Source organism: Scheffersomyces xylosifermentans (assembly GCF_036884685.1).
Source record: "Scheffersomyces xylosifermentans strain CBS 12540 chromosome Unknown RJT20scaffold_1, whole genome shotgun sequence".
Taxonomy (NCBI): domain Eukaryota; kingdom Fungi; phylum Ascomycota; class Pichiomycetes; order Serinales; family Debaryomycetaceae; genus Scheffersomyces; species Scheffersomyces xylosifermentans.
Window position 1 is genome coordinate 88,107 of NW_027042939.1, and position 19,716 is coordinate 107,822.

Sequence of the window (19,716 nt, forward strand, 5' to 3'; positions counted from 1 at the left end):
CGGAATGCTTATCATTGGAATACATTTAGTATTCGTGTAATGCTCGTAAGTGAGCTCATTTTAATAGCATGTAGAGATTTGGAGAAAAGACAAACATTCCCCAGTGTTTTCTTCCCTAGAGGTCGTCTATACAATAAAATTCCAAAATACTTGTAAATCCGTTTACAGCTATCTAATAGAACACAATCGTCTACATTTTCACCTATTTCTGTTTGTGTGACAACGCAAGTAAACGGGTCTTGGTAATGTCTTGGGCCTCCCTTTAGATCAAAGATACCGGGCCCCTAAGCTCTTTGTGAGGAACAATTAAATTCTCTCGTTACGCATGTCCCTGCATACTTTTTGCCAGTGCCAAACCCTCGCTAGGACAGTAGCCATGCTCACTAAAATACTGACGTATTCAAATATGCGAGGTGGTTACAGTGCAGGTATCTGGAGTCACTAAGCCGGCAGTATCGGTTTGCGGGACCAATGGTAAAGAGGGAAGGAGGGCTTTGAGGTGGAACTAGAGCTGTTCCAGACTGATTACTTGACACGAAGTTTGACACATCAGCTGGAAGCGTGACTGTTTCAATTGAGTCGGTACAAATTTTGTTCTTTTACCGGTTTTTTAGTAGTGAAGTAACCGCATTACTGCTAAATCTAATGCACTCTCCCACCAGCCACCTTTCTCAGTAGAAGTATTTCAGAATGATTGGGATGTGAAAGTTGAACACTGGGGTTTAGAGGACTTTACTGGTAAACGCTTATATCCTTTTAGATAATGTGCTAATGATGTGCACTGATGATATACACTGGTGATATACACTAATGCTATGCTGCATCACTAATGATATGTGAATACTTAACAAATGAAACCTGTATTAATTAGCTCTCATACTACTGTATTTATCCAGACTCAATCTCTCGCTACTAGCCCACTCTCAGTGCTCTCACTAAACTCCCTCACTAAACTCCTCGCTACGTCAACTTCTCACCCTCTCACCAGAGTTAGATACGCTGAATTACACAATGCCCAACATTGTCTTTCACACACTCTAACACTGCCCATATTACACAGTCTACCGATACTATTAGACACTTTGAATCCTTTGTTTGGTAAGAACTTTCGTGGAGAAGCAATTCCCACCACACACTCTGAGTACTATCCATTATTACCACTCACCCACTATTGCATTACTATTACTTTTATTATTACTGCCCATTTAACTAGTGGAAACCAAGTAGTGGGCTAGTATTAACTATTATTACTATCCGCTGTTTCCACCCCACAATATTGCAGTAGTTAACAGTAAATTACTACTAATATCACACTCACTTTCCACACACACACACAACCAATGCTCACAGCCTGCTCCCACAGTCTAGTACTAACTTTAAGTCTCACTAGTGCTACCCCTAAGTCTCACTAATACTCACTCTAATACTAACTCTAATACACTAACACTTTATCACTCTCAATCCAACTCTCAATCCAACTCTCAGTCCAACTCTCAATCCCACTCTCAATCCAACTCTCAATCCAACTCTCAGTCCAACTCTCAATCCAACTCTCAATCCCACTCTCAATCCAACTCTCAATCCAACTCTCAGTCCAACTCTCAATCCCACTCTCAATCCAACTCTCAATCCAACTCTCAGTCCAACTCTCAATCCCACTCTCAATCCAACTCTCAATCCAACTCTCAGTCCAACTCTCAATCTCGGTCTCCGTCTCCCTCCCAGACTTCTACCACTGTAACCTCTTCCAGTGTTGTTATTCTCACTCTCACTACACAACTCTTCTTCCTTTTGTACAGCACTACCATTTATTTCTCTCACTAGCATTTATTCCTCTCACTAATATTTATTCCTACATTTATTCCTACATTTACTATTATTATTATTATTATTATTGTTCTTAGTATTTATTATTATTCTTATTACTGCCGCTACGTTCCCTACTACAATTCCTACGAGTCACTATTTTCTTGTAGTTGTTGTTCTGTTCTTCTTCTACTTCTTCTTGTACTTCTTGTTGTTCTTCTTCTTGTTTGTCTACTGCTTCGTCTACCTCGTCCACTTCGTCTACTGCTTCGACTTCTTGTTATTTCCTACGCGATACTTACAAATACAATAGCCCAAACTCAATCCACTGAGGCCAACATTCCTTCATTCCTCCCACTGCTTTTGGAACTATGTCGCTGATCACAACCACTACCGACGAGTTCGAAGACGCAGTCGACCGCTCAGACCAGAACAGCCAGGCTCTTCCCGATCCAGATATCAACGGCTCAGTCGACAATAACGAGACAGTTGTCAACATCGAAACCGCCGAACACCCTGGAAATACCGACGGAGCCAATAATGACAACATTACAACTACGGTAAAGGCCGCTTCATCTCAGCCGATAGACCCTCCACTTCCAGATCGTAAAGCCATCAAAGATGCCCTTAAACTCAACGATACAACTGCTTTGGATGCTACGGCGTCAACCACAGAAGCGCTTAATGACCTCACAGCGATCTCTCACACTTACGACCGGTCGTCTTCAAATTACCTTCTTCAATCCAAGTTCAACCAGTTAAATACAAATTTCAACACAAAAGATTCAAAGTCTCAAGAGTACATCAATTCCGGAACTGACAACATTAAGAAAACATTCAATGACATCAAAAATACCGTCGGAGGCTTCTCCGATATGTTCGAATACAAAATCGACTGGGATTTCTGGACCCAGATTGTGCACGATTATGGTGCAGTAATTAACACCGATAGTGATAAGCTTAACGAGCTCATCATGAAGGGTATCCCCAAAGAATTCCGTGGTATTATCTGGCAGCTTGTCAGTAAATCGAAAAACTTCCAATTGGAAGAGTTCTATATCCTGTTGAAGGCTGAACCTTCCGTTCATGAGAAATCTATAAAAAGAGACTTGTCGAGAACTTCATTTTTCACCAATGTAGAACAAGTCAACAAGGGCGAAGAACTCTTCAATGTCATCAAAGCTTATTCCTTGTATGATCCAGATGTAGGATATACCCAGGGTATGATTTTCATTGCAGTACCATTGATAATGAATATGAATGATGCAGAGTGTTTCTGTTTGTTGGTCACACTTATGAAGGAATACAGACTCAGAGAGTTATTCTGTCCTGAAATGAAGGGATTGCATTTGTTACTTTATGAATTCGACCGTCTCTTAGAGAGCTGTTCTCCACTTCTATACAACCATTTAGTCAAACAAGGCATAAAGTCGTCTATGTACGCCTCGCAATGGTTCCTCACATTCTTTGCATACAAATTCCCGTTAGATATAGTCTTGCGGATCTACGATATCATTATTACTCAAGGAATTGAGTCTATTCTTAAATTTGCTGTCAATCTTATGGTCAAAAACGAAACATCCCTCTTAGCTCTTAAGTTCGATAAGTTGCTTGAATTTCTCAAAGATAAGCTTTTCAACATTTACATTAATGAGGAATTCATTAACTTCCATGGAGAAGCCACTCCCAATGCCACCAGTGGAGCTAAGCAGAATAGGCGTTTCTCGCTTTTGGCAGGCTCAAAGCGTAACTCACTTAATGGAAGCGCAGCTTCAGGTGCTAATTACTATAAATTGGACCTGTTGGTGCTGGATGCTATGAAGATCAATGTCGACCCCGTAGAATTGGGCAAATACGCTAACGAGTTTGAACATATTTATGATAGCGAGAAAGCAAAATCGGTAGATATCAATAAGATTCGTCGTGAAAATGGCAACTTGAGACACAAAATCAAAGACTTGGAAACAAAGTATGCCAACTTGAACAGAGATCACGTTGATATTGTCCAGAAAATGGTGGATCTCAAGGTGGCTTTACCTGAAATTTTGAATGATAATGAGGACTTGAATGAGGAGATAGACCAATTGAGAGCAGACATTCAGGATTTGGAATCCAAGGTGGCAGATACGCCGACTTCTTCGACAAATGACTCAAGCAGCTCATTGAAGTCACCCGTGTTACCACAAACACCAAGTTTGCCCTCCACCATCGAGAGCAATATACAAGAACTTTTAGCCATAAATGCACAGGAAACAGAGAAGTTTGCCAACTTGGATGATGAATTCAATAGATTACAGTTGGAAGATGAGAGGTTAGCAGCAGAGTTGAAAACGCACTCCAACAACAAATGGTTTGGAAGATGGGGAAGCAAATAAAGAAGCGAGAAGATGTGAAATATGACCGAAATGTCCTATACAAGGGTTTGACATACTAATATATAATAGCTTAATGATTCCAACATCCTATATAATATATAATTTTACCTAATAGAAAATGTGGGGATAGCCAATGTGGATGGAAATGAGTAGTCAGAAAAAGCGTTAAAATCGAATAATCGAATCTATCTCTCTAAAGTTTTAAATTTATCATTTTCTTTTGTGATAGAACCTGAAGTCACTTACGGAACTGTAAGTATTTACAACATAAGTAGAACCCCAGACCCTTAAAAAATGTATATATATATAGACATCTTCATAGCTGCAAAATCCGTAATAGGTAGACCTTTGCCGCAATAATTAAGACTTCTAATAATAAACTCTTCTGTAAAGTTGATTCTTCCGATTTTCAGCCCAAACAAAATACTAATTCCAAACAAAATTGCAAATCCCATACATATAAAACTCGTAATGAATCATCACCACCTTAACACCACTCCTAATTCATATCTGCAACTATTCATATACATCTTCATATCCACACTCTACCTGTCCTCCCTTCTCTCTGGGGTCTCACACTTGCAACTCGCACCTAATATAATATTCACTGAACTTATATTTTTATCACGTGAACATATAAACATTCCAGGGCTCCCGCCCTCCCTTTCGCACAATCAATTTTTTTCACTCCTCTCACCATCACATCCTCACGACTGAAAAAAATTCAAAGCATATATCAACTACATTCATTAGAGTTGGAAAGACACCATAATACACTATCAATAAGCAAAAATGGGTAGAGGACCAAAGAAGCACTTGAAGAGATTAGCCGCTCCATCCCACTGGATGTTGGACAAATTGTCCGGAACTTACGCTCCAAGACCATCTGCTGGTCCACACAAGTTGAGAGAGTCCTTGCCATTGGTCGTTTTCTTGAGAAACAGACTTAAGTACGCCTTGAACGGTAGAGAAGTCAAGGCTATCTTGATGCAAGAGCACGTCAAGGTTGACGGTAAGGTCAGAACTGACACTACCTTCCCAGCCGGTTTCATGGATGTCATCTCTCTTGAGGCTACCAACGAGCACTTCAGATTGATCTACGACGTCAAGGGTAGATTCGCTGTCCACAGAATCACCGCTGAGGAGGCTTCTTACAAGTTAGGTAAGGTCAAGAAGGTCCAATTAGGTAAGAGAGGTATTCCATACGTTGTCACCCACGACGGTAGAACCATCAGATACCCAGACCCTCTCATCAGAGCTAACGACACTGTCAAGATTGACTTGGCTACTGGTAAGATCACTGACTTCATCAAGTTCGACACTGGTAGATTAGTCATGGTTACTGGTGGTCGTAACTTGGGTAGAGTTGGTGTTATTGTACACAGAGAGAAGCACGAGGGTGGTTTCGACTTGGTCCACATCAAGGACTCCTTGGACAACACTTTCGTTACCAGATTGTCTAACGTTTTCGTTATTGGTACCGAAGCTGGTAAGCCATACGTTTCTTTGCCAAAGGGTAAGGGTATTAAGTTATCCATCTCTGAGGAGAGAGACAGAAGAAGAGCTCAACAAGGTATCTAAGTTAACTCGACTTGTAGTTAATTCCGTACATACCTGTTTGACTTTGTCAACATAGTTGCATGTTAATGTAATATAATCAATTTAAAAACCCGTAGTAAATGTAGAAGAAGAAGAATTATGAGTGGGCAAGTGGTGAGAATGAGAAGGAAATGGAAACACAAGACAACAGAATTTGGCTAATGATTAAATGTCAAAAAGCTATGGAACTCCCTTTCATAGACACATCGAGGCATCGAAGAATATCTCTAAGCCATTACTTGACCTATCAATGTGACTTTCTTCCATATATACCATAGTAACTATAAATACACTAAACTCAAAAAATAGAAAATAGGTGCAAAAAAAAGAAAAATGTTCAAAACGCACAAATCTCCTTTCAAAATACACCCAGTTTCCACCATAACGAATACTTGTTTCTTTTGTCCATTTTCCAAAATTGGATCCTACTACACCACCAACTCACTTTCCTTCCAAATAAAGCCCCCCCTTCCTCATAAACCCCATTTTTTCCATAATTACGACCATTTATCCCAATAACCATTTCCCCCAACAAACACTTGTCTCTCTCAAATTATTGCAAAAATTAGATATGCTTATATGCACGCCGTTATATCACCATAAATCACCAGTTGACAGGGTCCATTCAAAAGCATAAAAATGTCCAAAATTCTTCATTAAAATCATACCATCATAATAAAACCACCATTTTATCTTCATTTACCAATTTTTGTCTCCTTTCCACCATTTATAAATCCATTAATTACACCATCTAATTCATAACCTCTCAGTAACATCCATGCCGCAGTAATACCCCACGAAAAATCCACACTTTATCGCTCAACATGCAGGAAACTCGTGCGGTTATCAAAACGCGATAAGCATTTAAGCGCCCCCGCCATAGTTAAGACAATTGATAATGGAATATATACGTTGTTCTTCTTGATCAAAGTAGACAGTATTGTCTATATTTGTCTATATTGAAGTTATATAACGTGTTATTGTGAAAGCGTTGAGTGTATATTCGATATTGAGTGGATATTGAGTGGGTTAGAGAAGATTTCGAGTGGGTATTGTTTCGTAAGTGGTGTTCTTGTGTTTCTAACTAATAAGCTTTGTTTAGGATGTTTGAAGCGGGGATCTATCGTAAACTAGTGCTAGTATTTCTAGCCATTGTAGCAGTGGTTCAAGTGCTTAAGCTCTACCATATCTTTGCTGTTCGGTCCCAGCCGCCAGCAGGCGCTATAAGAGATCTCACTTGGGGAGATATCAACTTCTTACACACTACAGATACTCATGGATGGTACTCCGGTCACCTTAACCAAAAACTGTACAATGCTAATTGGGGAGACTTCATTTCATTTGCAACTCGCTTGAAGCAAATCGCAGCCGCTAACGGACAAGATCTCTTGCTAGTGGATAGTGGTGATAGACACGATGGAAATGGGCTTTCAGATATAACCATTCCTAATGGAATCGCCTCGACACCGATTTTCATCCAACAAGATTACGATATTTTAACGATAGGCAATCACGAGTTATATGTGTGGGAGAATTCAGTACAAGAGTACGAAACTGTGGTCCCTCATTTCAAGGAAAAGTACGTGTGTTCGAATGTTGAGTTTAAGTTGCCCAATGGAACGTTTGTTCCATTCGGCCAGAAGTACAGGTTCTTCCAAACTCCAAACCAGAAATTGAATGTTCTTACATTTGGCTTTTTGTTTGATTTCAACAGAAATAATGACGGAACGAAGGTCACTTCAATTAAAGACGTCGTTGACAATGAACTGTGGTTTCAGGAAGCGCTAGAGAGTCATCCACCGGAAAAGGTAGATCTCATTGTCGTTGTAGGGCACGTTCCGATTTCCCATAAATGGCCAGAATTGTTCTATCTTCACGAGAAATTAAGAGAGAAGTACCCAGAAACGAAAATCCAATACTTTGGTGGTCACAGTCACATTAGAGATTTCACAGTGTTTGACGAGAAGTCCACGGCTCTTCAAAGCGGAAGATATTGCGAAACTGTTGGTTGGGCAAGTATTAATATGAAAGACGATAATGTCAGGAACATACGAGAACGCTACTCTAGATCGTACATTGATTTCAACTTGAATTCATTTCTTCATCACGCAAACTTCACCGACAATAAAGACCAATTTGACACTGAAAAGGGGTTGGAGGTATCTACATTAATCAAAAAGACTAGGAAGAAGTTGGAATTGAACAGACCATTGGGCTATGTCAACGATAACTACTATGTAGACTACGTGCCAGTGTGGGACAAAAAGAATATCTTCAACCTTTTAACAACTAAGATTTTGACAACGCTACAGCCTGAGAATTCCAATATCACTGTTGCTGAAGAACGTATTATAATAATCAACACCGGATCAATCAGATACGACTTATACAAAGGTCCATATACGATAGATACACAGTATATTGTTTCTCCTTTCGAGAATCAATGGCACAAGTTGTCATTGCCAAAGTCTGTTGCAGTGAAAGTTGGTCGGAAGTTGAACGAAAATAGTTATATTCTTGCCAATACAGAACAGGGAATGAAACAAATAGATAACAGGCAACTAGCTCCTCCACATCAACTATTAATGCCTTATGAGGAATTGCTCAGCATGGAAAAAAGACAAGATATATTCAAGTATCCCATTGCGCTCAACAACGATGATAAAATTGCTATTGAATCAAAGCATAGGGCAAAGTTACCTAAGGGATATGTAACATACGACGATTTTGGACATGATGGCGACGATACTCCACATAAAGCAGTTGTCAATTATCCTGTTCCTAATGTGGTTGAATCCAAGCAATTAAACAAAAGCACATCTGGAGATACCATTATCGATTTGGTCTTCTACGACTTCATTACTCCCAACATCTTGTGGGCATTAAAAGAATTAAACTACCACATTACTGAAAGCTCTGAATTCTACTCAAACCAGTACTTGGGTTTGCTTATGAATGAGTACGTAAAGGAATCCGGAATCTAAACTGGAAATAATTTATACCTATTCAATACGAATAAAGGAAATTATTAAAATTTATATATTGTAAGTTCGTAACTTGTCAATGTGTTTAGATGTACAGCTATATACATTGTTGTTTGAACAACTGATATTGCTCTATGCGAGTATGTTTCATAAAACACCGTTTTGTAGCAGTTTTCATAATGAAATACACACATAGGTTGTATTTCTATTGACTTATGTTGTCTATGGCAATAATAATTCTAGCCGTGGCATTACTACGCCGATAAAACAACCACAGAGTCCTATCGTGGTATTTTTGGTTTTGAATAAGGGTGATGAAGAATTTGTCTTAATTCTTGTCTTGTCTCGATTGTATCGTCTATATCTTAACGACACTATCCTCAGGCTTGAAAGTGAATCTATAGTCCAAACTGTTGATCACTTCTCCCTCACTATGGTTGATCACTACTTCGTCAACAACCAATATGATATTCACTCCAAACCATGAGCCCCAAAGGGGTCTATTGTTTCTAGCAGCATTATTGTCTTGTATCAAATCGGCTGATTCGCCTAATTTACTTTTCCCACTTTCGTCAAATTTCACCTTTGCGCTGAGATTTATGATAAAAGTGCCCGTTCCTGGGATCAAATGGCAGTCGTAACTGTTCAACTGATGAAATGAATTAGGTGCTTGAAGCCATTTCTTCTGGAACTCAAGTTTGGAGTCGTTATTAGTAGTTGGAATCAAAGGCGTTCCATTCACTATCACAGCAGAGGAAGGCTTCAAGCTTTTGGCAAATTGTGTAGCATAAGACTCCACGTTCGGAAACTGTGTAGTTGGAGAGTTGTATTGGATATCCAATGAACTCAAAAACTTCTTCAAGAACGGTTCAATGGGTTGTGCTAAACATGTTAGTTGTTCAAATTTGCTGAATTTTGTTAGTAAGAATAAAACTAAGGGAACTTACTCGGATCCTGCTGCAAGTGTGACATCACAGTATTCTTTATTTATTGAGTTATTTAAGGATATGGTATAGGAAATCATCTAAAGAATGCTTATAACTCCAACTTTTCAGTGAAGTAGGATATGATGCGATCACGTGAGAGAGTTATGTTGCGGCATAGATGTTTAAATATTCGACCTGTACAATGGATAGCCCTAGTATTCATTTCAACATACATTTGTAGATACAATTATGGTATATGAAGCTATTTCTAAGGCTTATACTTGAAACATCTTCTAAATAGGTTAAGGCGTGAATTTGAATAGAGGTGGCTCGTTTCAGAGCTTTTTGCCACTTCAAAGGGGCTGGAATAGTACCAAAAGTTGATGTTTTAGTATATCACGTGACTTTAATTAATCCGGATTCCTGGTTATATCCTTAAGAGGACATCCACCATCTTTATCTTCTGTGGGGGTATGACTTCATGGAAGTTTCATATTTGAAACTTGGTGAAGTATTCTGTCTATTTAGTCATGTTAACGCAGAGAAATGCATCTCAACTCTAGGTTATTGCTGGTTTTCTGTAAGTGTTCCCCATGGTTCGCTGCGGATATTGAAATATAGCAAATAAGACTGCAATCATAGCAATAATCCAGATGAATGCGTAGCATAAGCTACCAAGCTTCCGGATAAGAAAGTTTTAGCGGCTTGTGGAAGTAATTGCCATAATCAAAAATAAAATGGGCTTATAAATCGATCTCTCGTGTAATCTGATGTGCCCCCCCTCCCACACACTATAGTGCTACCTCGGGTAGGCGATCCTTGATGGCTTACAATTAATAAAATACCAATGCTCAACCCACTTGTCAACCAATTTAGAACTTTTTGTAGATCACGTCCTTCGATTCCAAATCAAAGGGTTCTGCTATCTCTTTCAGGAACACGATCAGCCATGGGCAGTCACTGTTCGATCTGATGAGACGCATGGAGTACCACTGAATTTTCACCAATTGGGATGTCTTGGAATCGAATTCATCAAAAAATCCCAGAACCGATCCCATTGAGTAAATATTTCTGCAACATTTAGACATCTTGGTAAGCATCATCTACAGATCTGTATTAAACAACCAGCCCGTCGCTATTTTCTTCATCTCCAGATGCTCGTGAATGGTAGCGCTGCCCAATTTTGACAAAATTTCTGTAAGTTAAATGCTGCGGCATGGATCCCACATCCGTCTTTTTTTCCGTCGTCAATTTATTTCGGACCAACACCATTAAGCTTTTAACCAGCCATCTTTTTTTTTGCAATCGTACAGGTGATAATGGCAAGATGAAACGGAGAGCCATTATAGACATGCAACACCCGCATAATTTATAGCAAGACATCTCGCAAATCAAGGGTAACTGGACTATTGTCGTCTCGGGACTGGTGCAGTGCGTCAAAATCGGTAACAACTGTTGCTGTTTGGGTGGTCTTTCTAATTTTAGCTGGGTTTGTTCCCTAGACAGAAAAAATATCAATGTATTCAGTAGGCTGGTGCATATCTAGATTTGATATGTGCTGGTTGCCGGGCCCTGATTGAGCACAATATAGACTGAATCAGGAGCAGAATGTGATCCTGATCCGGGAACTGTCTCTTCTATAAATACAAAATGATTTGTGCCTGAAAGAAGTTTTGGCCCCCTTTGATTTCTGATCTCTTTTTCTCGGTTGTGATTCTGATTCAATCTCACTGTTCATTCCTTTCGCCCTTTAGCCAGAGCAACATTAGATAATTCTGTGTCGCCACACCACTTTCCTTAGTCCAAGTCGACGTTTACCAACCATCCCCTAAAACAACGATTTCACTCGTTTTTCATCGTTGTCGTCGTTCGTTTCTTCCCACTAATTGGCCCATCCCAACAGTAGTTTCGGCCCTATCAGTGACAAAACATCCACACCTCTCCTTATCATACACACCTGTTCCAACTGTTCCCTTATTCAGTTAACACCTGTCAGTACCTTCCTGTTTAAGACAGAAATTCATCCTTTTGAGACCTCGTTGTACCCAAAAAATCCAATAGTACCTCTGTTGTTCGGGTTACCAGATCTCATTACTTTACCTAAAACGCACATTCTTCCATAGCTCGTTGGTCACCACTTGTCAACCGGTGCAACCAAACTTTCGCAGCCATATTCTACCACCCACCGCAGGGCAGTAGCATCCACCAGCGATAACCCATCGACATTAGCTGTGACCCCTGGATCTACACCGTCCCGTGCAAATCACCAGAAACGACACTTTTTCCGATTTCTTGATCCGTCTTCGTGTTAGATCCAAAGGAATATGTCTCTTGTACAACCGGTTATGTACGACAATCAACTTAATTCGTTCACCCAGGGACATTTAAGGTCCCGTTCTTACAACGAGTTGCTTAACCAGTTCAAATCGTCCATTTCATCGTCGTCCTCGGCCAGTTCTCCACCAGAATCCTCGTCCGCAATCGGCACATCACCCCTGTATGTCAAGAAGAGATCTCACTCCGACTTGGTAAGACAGTCAGCGGAGGTATATCCTTCGACACTTGAATTGTCCAAAAGATCTCGTACGGCTCCTCCATCTCCTCCTTACGAGTCAACCTCCAATTTTGCATCTACTTTGTCATCAACATCTTCGATTTCTGATAGGCTTCTCACAAACACGATAAAGCCAAACAAAACGCTTAGATCTCGTTCGTTATCCCCCAACAAGAAGTTCTCCAACCCTCTTTCTCCATCACATTCGCCTAATTCTTCACCTGTCGCATCTCCCAGTAAGCCAGCTTCGGCTACTGGGTCTTCGTCCAGATCGGGACAAACATCCAAAGACTCTAAAGTCGAGAACAACAACGACGAACAAAGAGCCAAGCGCATAAAGCTTCCTAGTCTCTCAACAGCATTGAAATCCGCCATAACTACCAAAACACAGACCATTTTGAAGCCAATTACCCCAACAGTCTCGTTGGACTACTTTGACACATACAAGCCTAACGATGAAAACTGGAGATACGAGTTGTTGGACACCATAAACAAGGAGTCCAAGCACTTCCACTTGAATCAATATAATTATCTCAACAAATACGCCACTTCGTCGCCAAAAGCTTATGCCAGTCTTACCAATGGATCTTCCTCTTCGTACTCATACAAACCAAACTTCGACTCGAGAATTTCTTCAAAGATATCTCAACAACGCACCACGCTTCCTAGCGTGAATGAGATCAATCAAGAGAGAAAGATAAACTTCCCATATGAATCCAACTACACCTACTTAAACAAGACATACATGAATGACGTTGAAAAGTACCCAGAGTACTTGGAATTGGCGCAATCTTTGATCCAATTATCCCAACCTCGTCAACAAACTGCTGGCTATCAGCAAAATCAGAGCCAAGAACCAGTCTCAAGTCCTACAAGAACTGGTAAAAATGAGCTCCCGGTCCCTGCCCAGATACCGACCACTGTTGCATCTCCAACTAGTGTGTCGTACTCGCCAAACACCTCGGTTGCTCCTCCTCCACCATCTGTAGTAACTCCAGTTGCAGGTCACTTCTACCAGAGCCCAAAAACTGCCGAGAGCACTACTACGAACTACAACAGTGGAGCTTTAACACCACCATCATCGAGATTGCCTAGCATCCAATCCAACAAATATAACACATATTTGAGCATCATTTCTGAGAACCCTAAGGCACGTACGCCAGAATTGGTTCAATTAAACCACGCTCACCACGCCCACAACCACACAGCACCATCAGCTGCACAAGCCCATGCAACACAACAAAATCACAAGTTCATTCCAATCACTCCCCCATCTTCCAAGTCGAAGTCAAGATCAGAGCTCTTAAAATCACCTCCAAAGCATCACCACAACCACAACAACCCAAGAGTGTGTATTTCATGTGGTTCTGATCAATCACCTTGTTGGAGACCATCATGGTCCATCAAGGAGGGACAGTTGTGTAACTCATGTGGCCTTAGATATAAGAAGACATCGGCTAGATGTCTTAACAAGAACTGTAAAAAGATTCCTGCCAAGGGTGAATGGTCTCTCATGCAAAGCAAGGGCCAAATTGCCTTCGAAGACGGGATCGAGGGTTACAGTTGTTTAGAATGTGGATGGAGAGTTGAAGTCAGAGATTAATCTCCACATTTATTGATGTCAATTTCAGAAGGACCATCTTAAAATTACAAGTATGGCCGATTTTGCATCGTATCCGTTTAGTCATATTCGTCATATGCTAGAAATTTATTGTATTATGATATTCATTCAGTTCTATGGTCCGCGGAGCCCCTTTTCTATTTAATCTGGTAATTTTTAGATAATGTAAGTATGTATTCAATTCAATTCAACTAATAAAGAGTAATGGTGTGATAGCAGTGTAGAAGTCATTAGATAAAAATGAGAGGTAATGCTGTCTATGAGAGATAAGCTGTAAAATGAATAAGTTGCTAGTAGCGGTATTCATCCCGTATCTGTGAATGGAAGAAGTTTCTCAATAATCCATTTATTACAAATCAATGGGAAGTATAAGTATAACCACATCAAACCATATAATTGGTTATTGCAAAAAACAGAAAATAATCGGTTTTCATGGATATAACTCTAAATCAATTTCATCTTCTTCGTTTTTTGTCTTTTTTTTTTTTCTTTCTGTAATTTCCCATTTGAGATAACAAGTCAAGAGCAGCAACGCTTATCTATACTACATCATCTCTTTCCATAGACCATTCACAACCTCCTTAACCCCACCTCCCCAGGCCCGCTTCATCCACTCATTTTTTAGCTGCGAAAACACAGCTCCAATTCGAAATTGCCGCAAACTTCTCTTTATCACTACTCACCAACCCTCATCATTTCAGCTCAAATCTATAGAAATTTCCCCGATTTGCGCTATATCTCACCCCAACCCCATCTACCAATCCTATTACTACAATTTTACCCACCTTATCTCACTTCTCTCCCTTCATTACTCAACCCCTATAACTGGCCCCCCGTCATCCACGGAACTCTATCGAACCTTCTATTGAAGGGAACTATATGCAATCCTCCCCAACATCCAAGTCACCTGCAGACAGTCCGAGGGCAATTTCAATAATCAAAAAACGACATCTTAAAAGATGATAAGATTGAAGTAGAGGTGATAAAAGGTACTAGATTTCTTTACAATTGGAAGCGAAAGTACACGGGATTTCTTGATAAAAGGCCGCAGAATTGAACTAAACGGTAGAAAATCGCGAAACCCCCCATTTAACCCACAATGTCAGACCCTATTTCTATCACAATCAAGTCTTCAGGTGATACCAAATACGAGCTCTCCGTCTCGCCTACCATCACGGTGCTCGAGCTCAAGGGCCAAATCGCAGAACAATCAGATATCCCAGCAGACCGCCAACGTTTGATTTACTCCGGTAAGGTGTTGAAAGACTCAGAGACCATTGCTTCATACAAGGTCCAGTCCGGACACACTATCCACATGGTGAAAAGTGCTGCTTCAAAGGCCACGGCCGGAAATGCGACATCCGACTCGACCGCAACTACGGCTCCAGCAGCCACCACCAGTGCCAGCGCCGGTGTACCATCTAATATTGCCTCTGGGCAAGGTTCATTCAACCCTCTTGCGGATCTCACAGGTGCCAGATACGCCGGTTACACCCAATTGCCTTCGGCTTCTATGTTTGGCCCAGATGGAGGCATGAATTCAGGTATGCCTGATCCAGAACAACTCAGTCAAATGATGTCTAACCCACAGTTTCAAGAGAGCATGAACGCCATGCTTTCGAACCCACAGATGTTGGACTTCATGATTAACCAGAATCCACAATTCCGTGCCATGGGTCCCCAAGTAAGAGAAATGCTCCAGAGTCCTTTCTTCAGACAAATGATATCCAACCCGGAAATGATGCGTTCTATGATGCAATTGCAAAGAGGAGCCGGAGGTTTCCCCGGATTTGGTGGAGCTGGAGGCGCTACCAATGCATTCCCAGCACCAGGTGCCAATCCCAATGTAGAAGGCGGTGCATCAGAGACTAGTGGAGATTCAGCTGCTAGCACTCCTAATGCTGCTGCCAACCCATTTGCTTCGTTGTTTCCCAACGGTCTTCCTCCAGTAGACCCATTCTCAATGTTTGGAGGTGCTGGTGGAGCCCCAGCTGCTGCTGCGCCTGTGGACAACCGCCCACCAGAAGAGAGATACGAGAGTCAGTTGAGACAACTCAATGATATGGGCTTTTTTGACTTTGACAGAAACATCGAGGCACTTAGACGCACGGGAGGAAGTGTTCAGGGTGCCATTGAGTATTTGTTGGGTGGAAATTAATGAATTTGTTTGCACTAGTGTTGAAAAGTTTCACTATTGCTGTACACACACTAAACTAAGGTGTAGTAGTCACTTTGCTACATATTGCCCATTCAGTTCGATACAATTTTATGCTCATTTCAAACTCAAATTCTCCCCACTATCCAATATCAACAACACATTAACACCTTGACACCTTAACACTACCATCCAACAACAATCCCATGAACTCACCCTATCAATAAGCCATAACATGGCCATAACAGTCTCCTGCACTCTCCTGTCTCCTCATACTACCTCACTTAAAGGCCCCTGCCGCACGCCAAATCTACCAACTCGCGGACGTGCATGTAAGATAGTTTTTTTCCGTTCTGTTTTTAGCGCTATTCTTTGTAATCGATTATTTAATGTATGGCAGTTGAAAAGGAAGAAGAAGACGATAGTTTATGATTGTAGGGTTCTATTGTTTATAGTATTAATACTGGTAAGCAAGCGTTCTTTCATAGCGCTGTATTGTAGAATTCATAGAATTCGCAGCATGAGCAGCGACACCACAGAAAATTCCAGTAAAAGTGGCGATGTGTCGGTGAAAATTGAGGGTTCTGGTCTGAATTTGATTAGCACAATGGATGGTGAAAGAATGGACCAAGGCCCATCAATAGGTAGAGAACTCACCCCAGAAGACGTCAAAAAGAGTCCTGAATCCATCGGGGTGACAGCAGGTACCATTGAAGCGCCTTTAAGCGGAATTCCAGTGGAAAATACCAGAGAAAGACAGACGTTTCAAGGCATAATCAATTCGTCAGGTTCAGGCATAACAATATCAACAGTCAGCACCGTCGACTCACAGTATATAGAACCAAGCAAAAGACGTCTTTCACCGGACTTACAAGCACTCGTCAATGAGCCTGTGAAAACTGTGCTAGGAATGGATCCAATGGACTATCAATTAACCAAGGTATTGGCCATTGCAATGGAGGCAAGAGGTTATCATTGTTCACAAGAATTTCTTCACCAATTGACAGATTTAACAGTTAAATACTTACATGACATAATAAGCACATTACGTGAATGTACCCAGTTGCAGAGAAGAAGAAAACCGACTCTCAGCGATGTGAAACTTTTCCTCAGGTTGAGACACATCGACCCACAAACATATATCAGAGAAATAGAAGATAGCAAGGGTATAATATCTGCAGATATCAAAAGCCAAATAGAAACAGTAGAGAAGGAGACTATTGAAATACAGAAAAATTTGGAATCACAAGAACTCAATCTTGATGAAAATGACCCTTCTTTGCCATTTTTCACAAATGAGCATTATCAAATAGCGGAACTTGTTCCACGAGGAGTTGAGAAACCTAGCTACATTCCTTCATATTTCCCAGATTTACCCCCAGACTACACATACCAGAATACACCTCAGTACATGAAAACCCTCACAGATTTGAAGGAACTCAGATTGAAATTAGTTGAAGAGTCAAGGTTAACGGAGAAGTCATTGTATAACTTAATTGAAGACGACGAAAAGCAATGGAGACTAAGCTTTGAAAAAGAGTTAAGCACAATGCCAGAGGTTGACGAGAGTGATAATGAAAATAGCGTGATGAGCGAAGGGCCAAATGACAGGTTCAATGCCTCTGACGTGGAAACGCCTCTTCCAGAGGAAATAATACTTGATAAAAAACCCGAACCCGAACCCACAGATAAATCAGAGCAAAGTGAAGAAAACGCAGTCACAGAGTCATCTACTGATGTGCCTGCTCTTGGCACAGAGGAACCCAAAGAAGCATCTAAGGTGGAGCGCAAAGTCGTGGAGACCAAAGCTTTCGATATTGTAGCGTATGCCGAGAAAAGAAGACAAATCTTCCTCAAGAAGGAAGAGGAAATAATCAAAAAGAAGCAATTGAGAGAGTCAAACATATACATGAAAGCTGAAACATACTATTCGCCTTATGCAGATGGCAAACGTACTCTGGCGATCGATTCTTACTTTAAAAATATTATAGACGAAGAGTTCAAATCGGTCATCAAAGGAGTGAGGATAGCTGAAACAAGGAAAAGAAGAAAGATCGAAGAGATCCTAGCAGAAAAAGCACGTAAAGAGAGAGAAGAACAGGAGAAGAACACCATTGAGTTTGGATTTCCAGGAATCACACAGGCTCTGGACGACGACGACAGTGACGAAGACAATGACCAACACCAAGAATTTCCTGATTTCAACTTTGCGCTGGACGTTCCAGCTACGGTCGAAATAGGTGTCAAAGATGCAAATCCGGAAACGGAAGTACCAGTAGTTACAATTGGCAGTAAAACTATAGCTGCTAGTGATACCAAGACTTCAGAGGTGCAGGAAGATACACACTTGCTGGAGCCCACAGGCATTGAGCCAGGAAATTCTTTTGATATGCAGTTTGACCATAATGACAGCGATATCGACATGAGTGACGATCTTGAAGCTGAGTTGGAGAGTGCCATGCGTTCTGAAGAAGAGGATACCAATAAAGGTGGATCTGTTGCACAGAAGACCGTACCGCAAATTACCAGCGAAAACGGCTCCAATACCATTAACATAGAATTAGGCAGTTCCGCATTCCAAGATAGCAACTCCGAGAGCGAAGACGACTTCGAAGATGTGTAACACCATATTATTACTTGTCATATAGCACATCCACGAATATGCAGTTCTCTTCCTCTTTTAATATACTTACAAGACTAAAATAATTACGGAGTAGCAATAATAATGAGTAAATTGTTGGCTCCCACAAAATACGGTGTTCCTGCCGAGTCCTAAAGGGGTCATGGTACAGTACAGTCCCTCTGATTATAATCCGTACAAAAAGGGGGTTCTGGAATTCTGGAACTTTTGGTCAGTGAATATACACATGGCCAGAGAAGCTCAAAGAACAGCGAAGAAAAGTATGTAGGTGTGTAAATGGGAGAGGAATTAGAAAGGAAAAGGGAAACGGAAAAGGTAATTCTTTTCAGGAATTGAAGGAGGGACAATCGAGGCCGTGGCCGTGGCCGTGGCCGTGGCCATGTTCCTAGAAGATCTCTATAATTGTGAAACGTGAAACGTGAAATGTGAAATATGAAAAATGAAAAGTGAAATTCAGGAAGGATTGCTCAATATAGATTCTCTGTAGAATACCGATCTTTATGGATCTGTGATCTGGACGAAATAGCAACAATATTGAAGAGAGACGTGGAACAGGCATTGGCATTGGCAATGGCAATGGAACCGAAAGTAGTAGAAACGGAAAGAACTACTAAAAGATGCCATGCGGTGCGGTTCCATAAATTATACATACATACATAAGTACTCAAGTACATAAGTACATACATCACACACACACACCACATACATACAAATTATAAACTCAATAGCAAATATAATATATGTACCTTACACTAATTGAGAGGATACGTACAGTTTTAGCAAGCACTGTAGCAACAAAATATTATTAATTGTATTTTTTTCCATTTCCATTTCCAGTTCCATTTCTCGATTTCGATTCGATTCCATTCCATTGAATTCAGCTCTCCCATTAACCATATCAATTCCATTCAATTCAATTCAATTCAATTGTTCCAGGAGGGTATAGTATATAGTTTATAGTTTAATGTTCATAGTTATGGTGTTACGGTGACCCATTTTTTTTTACCATCACCACTTAACCCACTCATATCCTCTCATTATAATGATGCCTACCA

The 19,716-nt window shown here is 40.7% G+C and overlaps 7 protein-coding genes across 7 annotated transcripts; 6 read left to right on the plus strand and 1 right to left on the minus strand. All coding sequences in view use genetic code 12, as the record gives it.

Moving 5' to 3' along the window:
* The first annotated feature begins 1,892 nt into the window (after positions 1 to 1,892).
* GYP5 (Gyp5p) lies at positions 1,893 to 4,469 on the plus strand. The gene has a single exon (XM_064915965.1). It carries the CDS (start codon positions 2,178 to 2,180, stop codon positions 4,179 to 4,181), a length of 2,004 nt encoding a protein of 667 aa, XP_064776581.1. The 5' UTR covers positions 1,893 to 2,177; the 3' UTR covers positions 4,182 to 4,469.
* Positions 4,470 to 4,906: 437 nt separating this feature from the next.
* RPS4A (40S ribosomal protein eS4) lies at positions 4,907 to 6,099 on the plus strand. The gene has a single exon (XM_064915966.1). The coding sequence runs from the start codon at positions 4,974 to 4,976 to the stop codon at positions 5,760 to 5,762; it is 789 nt and encodes a 262-aa protein (XP_064776582.1). The 5' UTR covers positions 4,907 to 4,973; the 3' UTR covers positions 5,763 to 6,099.
* Positions 6,100 to 6,698: 599 nt separating this feature from the next.
* RJT20DRAFT_123532 (uncharacterized protein) lies at positions 6,699 to 8,798 on the plus strand. The gene has a single exon (XM_064915967.1). The coding sequence runs from the start codon at positions 6,884 to 6,886 to the stop codon at positions 8,762 to 8,764; it is 1,881 nt and encodes a 626-aa protein (XP_064776583.1). The 5' UTR covers positions 6,699 to 6,883; the 3' UTR covers positions 8,765 to 8,798.
* MTR2 (Mtr2p) lies at positions 8,799 to 9,768 on the minus strand. The gene is made up of 2 exons (XM_064915968.1): positions 9,712 to 9,768; positions 8,799 to 9,646 (listed from the first exon to the last, which is right to left on the minus strand). The coding sequence occupies exons 1-2, from the start codon at positions 9,734 to 9,736 to the stop codon at positions 9,123 to 9,125; spliced, it is 549 nt and encodes a 182-aa protein (XP_064776584.1). The 5' UTR covers positions 9,737 to 9,768; the 3' UTR covers positions 8,799 to 9,122.
* A 2,246-nt stretch (positions 9,769 to 12,014) lies between these two features.
* On the plus strand, positions 12,015 to 13,847 carry ASH1 (DNA-binding transcription repressor; the record flags this gene model as incomplete). Its single annotated transcript, XM_064918067.1, has 1 exon — positions 12,015 to 13,847. The coding sequence occupies one exon, from the start codon at positions 12,015 to 12,017 to the stop codon at positions 13,845 to 13,847; it is 1,833 nt and encodes a 610-aa protein (XP_064776585.1).
* A 1,117-nt stretch (positions 13,848 to 14,964) lies between these two features.
* Positions 14,965 to 16,023, plus strand: RJT20DRAFT_143480 (ubiquitin domain-containing protein DSK2; the record flags this gene model as incomplete). The annotated part of the gene is made up of 1 exon (XM_064918665.1): positions 14,965 to 16,023. The coding sequence occupies one exon, from the start codon at positions 14,965 to 14,967 to the stop codon at positions 16,021 to 16,023; it is 1,059 nt and encodes a 352-aa protein (XP_064776586.1).
* Positions 16,024 to 16,540: 517 nt separating this feature from the next.
* On the plus strand, positions 16,541 to 18,643 carry RJT20DRAFT_131706 (uncharacterized protein; the record flags this gene model as incomplete). Its single annotated transcript, XM_064918068.1, has 1 exon — positions 16,541 to 18,643. The coding sequence occupies one exon, from the start codon at positions 16,541 to 16,543 to the stop codon at positions 18,641 to 18,643; it is 2,103 nt and encodes a 700-aa protein (XP_064776587.1).
* Between the last annotated feature and the right edge of the window lie 1,073 nt (positions 18,644 to 19,716).